This window comes from Propithecus coquereli, unplaced genomic scaffold, assembly GCF_000956105.1.
Source record: "Propithecus coquereli isolate 6110/MARCELLA unplaced genomic scaffold, Pcoq_1.0 Scaffold728, whole genome shotgun sequence".
Lineage (NCBI taxonomy): Eukaryota > Metazoa > Chordata > Mammalia > Primates > Indriidae > Propithecus > Propithecus coquereli.
In genome coordinates, this window is record NW_012153374.1 from 99,695 (window position 1) to 112,391 (window position 12,697).

Below are 12,697 nucleotides of genomic sequence, written 5' to 3' on the forward strand. Positions count from 1 at the left end.
TCGAACTCCTGAGCTCAAACAATCCACCCGCCTCAGCCTCCCAGAGTGCTAGGATTACAGGTGTGAGCCACTGCGCTTGGCCTCGATATGATCTTATATCTAGAAAATCCCAAAGATTCCACCAAGAGACTCCTGTAATTGATAAATAAATACAGCAAACTCTCAGGTTACAAAATTAATGTACACAAATCAGTAGCATTCCCATACACCAATAACATTCAAGCTGAGAGTCAAATCAAAGACTCAATACCATTCACAATTGCTGCAAAGAAAATAAAATACCTAGGAATATAATTAACCAAGGAGGTGAAAGATCTCTACAAAGAGAACTATGGAACACTGAGATAAGAAATCGCAGATGATATGAACAAATGGAAAGACATATCATGCTCATGGGTTGGTAGAATTGACGTTGTAAAATGTCCACACTACCCAAAGTGATTTACAGATTCAGTGCAATCCCCATCAAAATACCAATGTCATATTTCACAGATCCAGAAAAAATAATTCTACACTTCATTTGGAACCAGAAAAGAGCCTGAATAGCCAAAGCAATCTTAAGCAAAAGGAACAAATCGGGAGGCATCACATTACCAGACTTTAAACTATACTACAAGGCTATAGGAATCAAAACAGCATCGTACTAGCACAAAAACAGAGACACAGACCAATGAAATAGAACAGAAAACCCAGATCTTTGACAAAGCAGACAACAATATACACTGGGGAAAAGAATCCCTATTGAATAGTTGGTGCTGGAAAAATTGGCTAGCTGCATGCAGAAGAATGAAAGAGAATCCATATCTCTCACCACTCACGAAAATTAAATCAAGTTGGATAAAGGACTTAAATGTAAGGCATGAAACCATAAGAATTCTAGAAGAAAATGTTCGAGAAACTCTTCTAGGTGTTGGCCTAGGCAAAGAATTTATGAAGAAGACCCCCATGGCAATCACAGCAACAACAAAAATAAATAAATGGGACTTCATTAAATTATTAATAAAACACTTTTGCCCAGCCAAGGAAATAATCAACAAAGAAAATAGACAACCTACAGACTAGGAGAAAATATTCACAAACTATACATCTGATAAAGGGCTAATAACCAGAATCTACAAAGAACTCAAGCAAATCAGTAAGGAAAAAATCAAACAACCCCATTAAAAAGTGGGCCAAAGACATGAAAAGAAGCTTCTCAAAAGAAGATAGACAAATGGCTAATAAACATATTAAAAAATTCTGAATGTCACTAATCATCAGGGAAATGCAAATTAAAACCACAATGAGATATCACCTTACCCAGTCAGAATGGCTTTTATTAAAAAGTCCAAAACCAAAAGATGCTGGTATGGATGCAGAGAGAAAGGAATGCTTATTCTCTGTTAGTGGGGCTGCAAATTAGTACAACCTCTATGGAAAACAGTATGGAGATTCCTCAAACAACTAAAAGTCAATCTACCATTTGATCCAGCAATCCCACTGTTGGGTGTTTACCCAAAGGAAAAGAAGTCATTTTATCAGAATGACACCTGTACTCAAATGTTTATGGCAGCACAATTCACAATTGTAAAGATGTGGAATCAACACAAATGCCCATCAATTCACGAGTCGATTAACAAAAATGTGGTATATGTATACCATGGAATACTACTCAGCCATGAAGAAGGATGACAATGCCTTTTGCAACAATTTGGCTAGAACTGCAGACCGTTCTCCTAAGTGAAGTTTCTAAGGAATGGTAAAACAAACACCACATGTGCTCACTATTAAATTGGAACTAACTGAAGAGCACACATGTGCATGGAGGGAAATAAAATGCAATGGAAATCAAGCAGGGGCAGGGGGGAGGAGGGGATGGGCAAAAACCTACCTAACGTGTACAGTGAACACTATCTGGGTGATGGGAACACTTTTAACTCTGACTCAAGCATTACAAAAGTGATCCATGTAACCAAAAACATTTGTACCCCCATAATACTTAGAAATAAAAAAAAGTCCCTCCCATCATAGGTCACAAAGATATTCTCTTGTTTATATTTTATATGAACTTCATAATTTTACTTTTTACATTCACAGTCCATCCTCTTATGTGGAATAAGTAGTGATCCAGTTTTATATTTCTCCTTATGGTGAGCCAAATTTCCCAATGCTATCTACTAAACTGTCCATTTCCCATTGATTCGTGGTGCAGGCCTGTAAACTCACCCATTTAACATTTGCTGAAGTCTGCTTTGTACCAGTCCTTTGCAAGGTCTTCTTGAGGGCTTGGAGTTAAATGGCCCCTTCTCTCAGAGAGTTCACTCTCCTGTGGAGATACAGCCACATAAACAACTACAGTATTAAGAGGTAAGTGCTAGGTTAGCTGTACAAAGGTGCTCTGGGTTTCTAACTGATCTAGGAAAGTCAGGGAAGTTTTCATAGAAGTGACAAGAGTTAGGTCTTAGAGAAACAGGAAAAATTTGTAAATGTAGGGGGAAAGGTGAAGGTGGCCAGGGCTGGTTTGGGGTCCAGAGGAATTTCGTGGGTCTCTAGGATGAGAGGTTAGCAGCTCTTCATGGATGTAGGGGTAGCAAGTCCTATGTATGTAAGGGGTAAGCAGGCAGAAGGGATCACTTATCAGCTTGGATGTGCTGGAGGTGGGGGAATATACCCTCCCGGTAGAGCTCCACCTACTCTGTGCCCCACCCCAGTATTTAGGCTTGAGGAAAAGGAGGGGCTGGAATTAAAAGATCAGGAAGATGATACCTTCTGGTTAATATTTACTGCTTTTAGAGGGAGACATCATTCTCCACCCAGGTCAGGAGCTCCTGGATATGGTGTCCGAGGAAACCCTTACCTGTCCCCACTCCAGAGACATGTGAATTAAAATAAAAATCTTAAGCCCCCTATCTGACTGAATGGACCCCCCCTCTTGGCCAAGGGGACTCCAGAAATACTCTAAAGCTGAATTGCTGGCCATCAGAAGGGAGGTCAGACCTGCCTCATCATGCCCCCTCCCTTCTTGGAGATACTTTTATAACTCATTAATAGGTCTAATTAGGCTATGGAAGACAAACCTTAAATCACACCTGCAGGTCATCAATTTACTTAACAGATCACTTGAGTCTGGGTTATAGGTGGTGGCTTGTCTCCAATTAACAGACTTCCTCATCTTAAAATATTCCAAGCCTTTAGACAAAGCTTCATTTCTTTAACCAATCCAAAATCAAAGAATCTTTATTCTGCTGCTTCAAGATATCCTCCCTTTTTGGGCCAAACCAATATATGGCTTCCACGTATTGATTTATTACTTTATGTGTAATTTCTGTCTCCCTGAAATGTATTAAAGACAAACAAACAAACAAACAAAAACTAAACTATAACCTAATCATGATGAGACCATTTGCTCAAGGCTTCTTGGGCGTGGCTCTCTGGGCCACAGTCACACATACTCTGCTCAGAATAAACCTCTTTATTTTACAGATTTGAGTCTTTTTCCACTGACAGATCTAAATCCATTCCCATGTGCAAATGCTGTTCTGGAACTGAGGAAAGTAGAGAGAAGGAGAAGAGGGCAAATGGCTGGGAGAGGTTTCCAGTTTTTCTGGCTCCTGCTCCAGCTCCGATTGGGCCTGGCCATGGATTTGAGCTTCTGCAAAATGTGCTGGGAATGCTCAAGGCTTGTCTAGGCCCCTAGGAGCCCAGAAGGTTCTTGGGAACAGCTAACCAACTCCTCACTTCAGATGAGGAATACTCAGTCAGACATGTGACACAGGCGGCCATTTTCTCACACTCTGCAGTCGCCATCTTCCAGGCAGACAAAGACACCAGCCCCACTCTTGTCTAATGCAGTCATAGTGATTGCCTGGTCAGTAAACTTGGGAACACGCATACTTAATCCCAGACACAGGTCCGCAGACAAGAGCTTGGCTTACAAGTAGGTTACACGGCCACATCAGTAGAACCGCCGCTTCCCCATACCTCCTCCCTGCCTCCCCTCTCCCCCCCTCCGCTATTTCCTTACCTACCCGCAGCTAGGAGGCGGGGCCAGCGTGGTCGCGAGGAAGGGACGGGCGGGCGCCAGCCGTCAATCCCACGCCCCGCCCCTATGGGGGAGGCACGGCGGACGGAATTGTGGGCCGCAAATCTGCGTTCCGGAAGTCGGAGCCTAGCGGCGCGAGCGCATCTCCTGGGCCTACGGAGTTGTGCTACTTTCTCCGCTCAGATCCTCGCCGGCAGTGTAGGTAAGAGACTGCTCTCCTCTTTTCTCACGGTGAGCGCTCACCTAACCCGCCGGGCGGTTAGGATCGTTTATTGCAGGTGAAACCAGACATGTCTGCCAGCCTGGAATAGAGAGCTAGACAGCCGGCTCCCTTCCAGGGTAGGAGGGCCCAGAAGAGGGGCAGAGATCGCTCCGCACGTGGAGACACATCAAACTGCATTCTCCCGGGGTTGAAGGGCACAGCTTCGCCCCACCTAGAAAGGTGTAGACCCTGGATACTGTGTTGAGAGGCACAGGCCTCACTTGTGTGGACAAGCGTCGATCGCCCTCCGCCCTCCAGGATGGTGAGGCTCCATTCCGCATTCCTCCAGTGTAGACAGGCATCGACCCACCAAAGGTGTGGCGACATCGACCCCAACCATAGTATAGAGACATATCCCCCTCTTCAGCTGAGTGTCGCAGACTTCTCCCGGCTTAAATCACCTCTTCGGCTTGGCTTACGACATCCTCCAGGCACCAACTCCCTCAGGACAGAGGCTTTGATATATTCCCCCCAACACCAGTATAGAGGAACTCAGAAACATTTAATATGCAGAGGGAGGGAACCCCCTTCCCCTTCGTGTAGAGACCTAGAGACCTCCCTATCTCTCCCCAACTCCTGCAGAGTAATTGACAGAAGCCCCACCCCCACTCCTGCGGAGACGTAACCCCCCCCCAAGTGGTTGGAGGCACAGGCTTCAGCCTATGGAGAACCAAGCCAATTTCCCCCTCCTCCCAGGCTAGAGTGAGTCCCCATTGTGGAGAATCGGACCCAAACCCTACCTCCTTAAAGAGACAGTGTTTTACCGAATTTGTAAAGGCCCAACCCCAAAGTGCCTCGCAGCAAACAGGAACAGACCCTAATATACAAAGAGACAGGTCCTTGAGGGGCCCCTGGGGTAGAGGAGCTCAGATCTGTCCCCACCCTTTTGAGGTAGACACAGATCATTCCCCCACAAGGATTTAGAATCAACAAATACAGCAAGGGAGAGACGCCATAGGAGCAGAGTTGCAGCTTCCCCTCCCTGTAATGTTGAGAGGCAGTGACATCACTCATCACCCTGCAGTGCAGTACAGTGTATATGGGCTTCCCCTTTACCCAAGGTAGAAGAGCTCAGATCTGTTTCCACTCAGGGAAAAATCACAGACCCCCCCCATCAAGTGTAAGGGCTGCTCTATTGAATTTATAGCTGCATTGCCTACCCCCTGCACTCCCAACCCACGCAGAGGACCAGAGTCCCTATTCCCTCCCTTCAATTTTAGCTTGCTGCTGACTTCAGCCCACATAACAGACACACAGACTGTCCCAGTCTACCTACCATGGAAAGGTCTAGAATAACCCACTGCAGGTGAGGTGCAGACCCTCCTCATTCAAAGTTACACAGTTTCTCTCTTTGTTATTGTGACACTAATGTCACCTCATAGCAGAGTCAGCCCTCTCCGGGATAAAGAGACCCAGGACCTTTCCTCTTCCCTCCCCACAATTTAGAGATACACAGACTTGTGCTTCTCTTCTATGCAGCAGAGATGGCACATAGCTGCTGTGTGCACTTCCTTAGTTTCTCTGTAGCCCAGAGTAGGACAGATAGTAAGCCCCGCCTGCCCCCCGAATTGCCGAGGTATAGACTCAGGTGCATAATAGGCACAGATTTTCCCCCTCTCCTCCAAGATTTTGCACTCACCTCAGTCCACGTAGACACCCAGGTAAGAAGCTCTGTTCTTGGGCCCCTTTTCCCCAGGGTAGACTCCTGGGATCTATTTCTCCCTCCCACCTCTCCCAGGGTAGATGAGCTACAGAATCCTCCTGTATCTCATCTAGAAAAGAGACACTATTGTCACCTCACGTAGAAACAGACCAACCTTGTATGCCCTTCTCCCCTCAGTGCAGAGGGATTTAGCACTAGAACCTTACCTAACACTACAGGTTGGAGGACTAAGGACCAAGGACTCCGTCTGATGTATTGAGGCACTGACTCTACCCAGGAAGAGAGGTTTAGACCTATCCCTCCCTTTAGGTAGTGGGACACTGCCTTCCCTGTGCGGCCTAAGCCATACCAGGTCCTAGCTCCAGTAAAGCCCCTTCTCCCAGTTTCCCTAATTGTTAGGGCTTCCTCATCATGCTCTTTATTCTACTTTACCTTCGGGGGCTTGTGGCATTGTGGTTCCCAGCTCTGTCTTCAAATTGCTTCTCCTCTCATTCTGACAGGTAGAAAGCAGGCAGATTTGAACTTAACTGCTTTCAAGCTGGTCGTCATGATGAAACTTAGACACAGTGAGTTTCCTTTATCACCGCTCCAATCCTGTGCTTTTAATGAATATTCATAGTATTTCATAGCAACTTTTAAAATTTGCTCAGTATGTTCCAGATCACTTAGTGTGGTCTTTTACATATGGTATCATTGCCGTCCTCCTGACTTCTTTGTAAGGTAATGCTCCCCTTATCCCCTATTCCTATTTTAAAGATGAGGAAACTGAGGCTCAGCAAGGTTACAATGACTGGATCTGAGATGAATGAATTTCAGTAAATACCATATCACACTGCTTGTAACCCTAACGTGTCCTAACATTTTTCTTTATAAGTTATACCTTTAAGTTAATACCATAAATTGTACCAGTGGTTAAGAGCGTGGACACTGGGGCCAGACTGGGTTTGAATCTCAGCTCTCCCATTTACTAGTAGTGTGGCTTTGGGCAAGTTACTTAACTCCAATCTCCTTATCCACAAAACAGGTAGTTATATTAATAGTATCTACCTAATAGCTTTTTGCGAGGATTTAATGAGTTAGCAGAGGTAAAATACTTAGAACAGTGCCTCACACATAATAAGCACTCTATAAGTATTCTAAGTATTGACTTAAAAAATTTAGCTTCTTCATTTCACTTTGGAATTTAGCCCCCAGGATGCATACATTATCCTGCCAGCAAATTGTTGTCTGACCTCTCTTGAGCTTTGGCTTTTCCTTAAATGCAAAACAGACCATGTGGACAAGTTGCTGTTCTTTCTACCTTCAGGACTCTTTCCCTCCCCTCCCCCTCAGTCTTGAACTGTATAGCTCTTGCTTGTTTTTCAGATTTCAACTATACATCACTTTCTCTGGGAATCCTTGCTTGTTAACTTCCTCCCCTTGGTTTCCACTCTGTGCACTCACAGGCCATGGATGTTGTATGATTGGGTCTGTCTCCTCCACATTTTATCCATCATTGTGTCCTGAGGGCTCAGCATAACCAGGCATGGTCTTTTGGTACTTACTATGTGCGGGCTCTGGAGTGTCTCAGTAGTGCTGACTCAGTTCTCCCTCCTCCCACCATGATGCCTACAGCATAGAAAGAGAAGACAAATGTGACACACAGATTGTCCCTTATAAAAGAGAAGGCAAGGGTGTCAGGGCAGGTCAGCCTCTGTGCTTCCCTGCCTTTATCTTGCCATGGTCCACATAGAAAATGATAATATTTAGATAGCACATTGGGTACACTGGATGAGGATTGCACAACCCAATGGTCCTGTTTTCTGTGTGAATGGTGGTCCCGTCTATGGAGGGCTTGGTGAAAAAAAAATTCAATACTTTTTCTTCATATAATTATAACAAATTTTGTCAAGAATCATACTGTTAATACTAAAAGAAAATAATTATATTTACAAGTAACACAAGGAAAATGAACAAGATTAATTATTTAGGAACATCTAATACCAGATAATAAAAATATTGATAATGATGAAAAGGACAATAATTAGCTGTTTAAAGTAGGATATATGCATACATAAGAATCTTGCCTGTATTGTATGGAAAGACTATTAGATGAAAGATCTTCATGTTTCGTTAAGTGAAAGAAGCAAGCTGGCTGACAGGACTATAGTGTGTTACCTTTTATGGGAGAAAATGGGGGGAAATAAGAATATATATTGGTATTTTCAAAAGAAACTAAATGATGCATGGTAAACTAATAAAGTGGTTTCTTGTGGTGGTGAGGGGACTGCAATGGATAGGGATGAGTATGGGAGGAAGACCTCTCAAAATATATCTTTTTATTTTGGAACCATATGACTGTTACCTGTTAAAAATAAAGAATAATCCTATACATCTACATTAGTGAGGGAAATAGTGAAAATTAAATAGAAAAACATTCCATGTGCACACAAAACAAAGACATTCACTGGTAAATTGCAACTAAATAATGATCAGACTAACTGGGATTGATTGCTAGGGAAGACGGGGAGAGGTACTGTGTGGTACAGCTCTCTGTGCTCTGGGCTAGGGATGCCTTGGACCCAAATGTTAATGATAATGTCTGGAAATGTTGTCAAGGAGTCTTTCAAAGAGTATTCAAACACAATTTTTTTTTTTTTAAGATACAGAGTCTCACTCTGTTACCCAGGCTGGACTCAATCTCCTGGGCTCAAGTGATCCTTCCGCCTCAGCCTCCCAAGTAGCCGGGACTATAGGCATGTGTCACCCTGCCTGGCCAGTTTTAACTGTTGTACATTTTTGAGTGGTTATTTAAAGGGGGGGGTGTTTTATCACTTAAAAAGTTTACAACTTCCAGTGTTGGTGGCACAGATGTATGGAAGCTGCTGCCTGCCTGTCGGTCAGTTGGTTAACAAACACTGGCAAAGGTGTCCTACTAGGGCAATGAGGGGCAAGGGAATTGTGGCTTTGTGCAAGAACACGACTGTAATGACAGACTGTGGAATGTTAGTTGGATGGAGAGGGAAGCGGTGTGGCTGATGAATAAGGAACCAAATAGAGGGTTCACGTCTCTAGGAGGCTGGACAAATGGGCTTGAAGATAGGAGAGAGGGGTGTCTGAACCTGCTTTCAGAAGCCCAAGCAGTTACAGCTGATACCTCTGTAGGTGTAACTATAGGAGTGTGTGGATGGGTGGCTGAGATGGAGTGGAGATCCCAGGAGGTGAGGATGTCAAGGAAGTGGGAAACCTGGGGTGTTGAAAGAGTTGCCCAGTGATCTCCAAAGTCACCCAGGTTGGTGGTGGCAGGAGTTGGATTGAAAGTAAAGCTATGAGCCAAATGCTTCAATAAATGAGGAAAAGTGACTCACAGATGACAGGCATGGCAGTATGGTGCGGGCCTCAAAAAGAGCAGGGTTTTTTTAATCCTATTTTTTCCCTTTTTAACGAGAGGAAGAAATAGTCTGAGCTTGGCAATGGTGAATCCAGAGCACACCTTCCCTACCTACTGGTCCCAGAATAACCGTGCGCCTTTTGAGAGGCCTGCAAATGAGGCATTGTCCTTGGGAAAGCCAAGTCTCAAGGCAGGAGGTTGGGGAATTGATTCCAGGGAGAGGCTGAAGAATTATGTGAGTGCTTGATCACCCAACTGGCAGTTTCAGAGGGCATCGTGGGAAGTTTGATGCAAGGGCAGACGGAGAGTGGGGGAATGCAGTCATTGCAACAGTGGGTATACAGAGACATCTGGGGGTGGGAGTATGGGAGATGAGGGATGAATGAATGGAGAGATCTGCCTTTGAGTATTGATTGAGAATGGGTGGGGTTTTTTTTTCCTTGCTCATACTCTTTCTTTTTTTCTTTTTTTTTCTTTCAGCATAATATGGGGGTACAAATGTTTAGGTTACATATATTGCCCTTGCCCCACCCGAGTCACTGATCAACACCTAAGAAAATTGGTGGTTTTAGGCATAGATGTTGTTGGTGGATGCAGACATTGTAGCTCAGAGAGATTTAAAAAAAAAATCCTTCAAGGTCATAGCTAGGTAGTTGTTGAGCCAGAATAAGAACCTCTGTCTGCTGGCTATAAAATGGTAGCCGTTTTCTTTCTGAAGCTGTTGAAAAACCGATGAGTAAAGGCTCCTCAGTGCTGTGGTGCTGTGAGAGGTGGACTGACTGCACCCCTCCCCTCTTCCTGTTTTCTTCTTCCCCCTTCCCTTCTCCCCTCTGAAGCAGCTGCTTTTCCTCTCTAAGTGATGTATTTTCTTTCATTGTGTGCCTGTATCCAGCGCAGGCGCTCAGTTTCCAGGGAAGTTAAGCAGATGGAAATGGTTGAGTAAAATGGCCAGACCTGGTTCATTCCAAACCTCACATTCCTTTTTGTTGCAACATGAGTACTTTGGAAGAAAAGGAGACTTTGGGGTCTGTTTTGTGTGTGTGTGTGTGTGTTTTTTTAAGCAGGGAAATTCGATCCATTTGCATTTGTTTGTTATGGGATCTCATATGTCTGGTCAGATTTCTACCATCCTAACTTATTGTTTGTTTCCTCTTATTGCCTTATTTTTCTCTATCACTTTATCAAAGTTAAATAATGACTATTTGTATCCTACCCTTCCAAAGCAAAACCTTTTAGCATGCTTTCATGCTTTTGCTTTTCCAACCCGCATTGATTGATTCCTGGATTTTGTTGAAGTAATTTGGTGTTTTAGTTCTGAGCTATTTCCTTATGATATGCTTCTTGGATTTTAAGAATCCTTTTTTAATATGTCTTACAGTTCTTAGCCACATAACAGCTTTCTTTTTTAGAATTAATAGTAAGTTTTATTTTATTTTATTTTTTTTTTTTACCAAAAACAGGAATTTTTTTATTAACGTGTTAGGCTTTGTTTTCCCTCTTTTTTTTTTTTATTATTCCAGGGTATTGTGAGGGTACAAACATTATAGTTACACTTTATGTCTTTGCCTCACCCAAGTGCGGGTTAAAGGCATGCCCTTCCTTCCCTTTAGTGCTCCCGGTGTCCTTTAGTTGTAGATTTGCACCCCCACCAATCCCCCTAATCCCTAGAGAGTGTTTCTGCCATGTGATCAACCTAGTGTTGATCAGTAAGTTTTATTTTTATATAGAGATGTGGTCTTGCTCTTGCTCAAGCTCATCTTGAACTCCTGAGCTCAAGCGATCCTCCCTGCCTCGGCCTCCCAGAGTGCTAGGATTACAGGTGTGAGCCACCGCGCCCAGCTGGATAAGTTTTAATAGATTCCCTGCCCATCACTGTTTGTTTCCTTTAGCTTGACATCTTTATTCTGAATGAATTTTTATTTTTTCCAGTGGTTTTACCAGATAGGAAACACAGGTGGTAATCTTTATATGTCTGAAAATGTTTTTCTCTTACTTTCACATTAGAGTGATCTATTAGTCAGGTAGAAGAGTTTGCCTTGGAACACAGTCCCTTTTCTCAGAAATCTGTAATATTTTTTCTTCTGTCTTAAGTTTTTAGAGTTGTAGATTCGAGAAGGCTGTCTGCTTCTTTCTCATTTGTTGAAAACTTCTGTTTGGAATTTTTGTCTCTTTATCCTTGGAGTTCAGAAATTTCACTAGGACATGCCCACGGTATGTCTTTTTGGTTGTTAATCTTGATGTTCCCTGTGCCTTTCCAGTCTGAAACCTCAGGCCTATCTTCAACTTAAGGAACTTGCATCTGTTATTTAAGAAAATTATTGCTTCTCTTTGTGCCTTTTTTTTTCTTTCAGCATAATATGGGGGTACAAATGTTTAGGTTACATATATTGCCCTTGCCCCACCCGAGTCACTGATCAACACCTAAGAAAATTGGTGGTTTTAGGCATAGATGTTGTTGGTGGATGCAGACATTGTAGCTCAGAGAGATTTAAAAAAAAAATCCTTCAAGGTCATAGCTAGGTAGTTGTTGAGCCAGAATAAGAACCTCTGTCTGCTGGCTATAAAATGGTAGCCGTTTTCTTTCTGAAGCTGTTGAAAAACCGATGAGTAAAGGCTCCTCAGTGCTGTGGTGCTGTGAGAGGTGGACTGACTGCACCCCTCCCCTCTTCCTGTTTTCTTCTTCCCCCTTCCCTTCTCCCCTCTGAAGCAGCTGCTTTTCCTCTCTAAGTGATGTATTTTCTTTCATTGTGTGCCTGTATCCAGCGCAGGCGCTCAGTTTCCAGGGAAGTTAAGCAGATGGAAATGGTTGAGTAAAATGGCCAGACCTGGTTCATTCCAAACCTCACATTCCTTTTTGTTGCAACATGAGTACTTTGGAAGAAAAGGAGACTTTGGGGTCTGTTTTGTGTGTGTGTGTGTGTGTTTTTTTAAGCAGGGAAATTCGATCCATTTGCATTTGTTTGTTATGGGATCTCATATGTCTGGTCAGATTTCTACCATCCTAACTTATTGTTTGTTTCCTCTTATTGCCTTATTTTTCTCTATCACTTTATCAAAGTTAAATAATGACTATTTGTATCCTACCCTTCCAAAGCAAAACCTTTTAGCATGCTTTCATGCTTTTGCTTTTCCAACCCGCATTGATTGATTCCTGGATTTTGTTGAAGTAATTTGGTGTTTTAGTTCTGAGCTATTTCCTTATGATATGCTTCTTGGATTTTAAGAATCCTTTTTTAATATGTCTTACAGTTCTTAGCCACATAACAGCTTTCTTTTTTAGAATTAATAGTAAGTTTTATTTTATTTTATTTTTTTTTTTTACCAAAAACAGGAATTTTTTTATTAACGTGTTAGGCTTTGTTTTCCCTCTTTTTTTTTTTT

General features: G+C 43.0%; 1 protein-coding gene across 1 annotated transcript in view; it reads left to right on the forward strand.

Moving 5' to 3' along the window:
- The first annotated feature begins 4,139 nt into the window (after nucleotides 1-4,139).
- GNL3L (guanine nucleotide binding protein-like 3 (nucleolar)-like) overlaps nucleotides 4,140-12,697 on the forward strand; it is a 28,532-nt gene continuing 19,974 nt past the window's right edge. Inside the window, exons 1-2 of the mRNA XM_012661624.1 lie at nucleotides 4,140-4,223; nucleotides 6,447-6,512. Of these exons, the coding sequence (XP_012517078.1) occupies nucleotides 6,494-6,512 (19 nt within the window). The 5' untranslated portion in view covers nucleotides 4,140-4,223; nucleotides 6,447-6,493. The remainder of the gene's footprint in view (nucleotides 4,224-6,446; nucleotides 6,513-12,697) is intronic.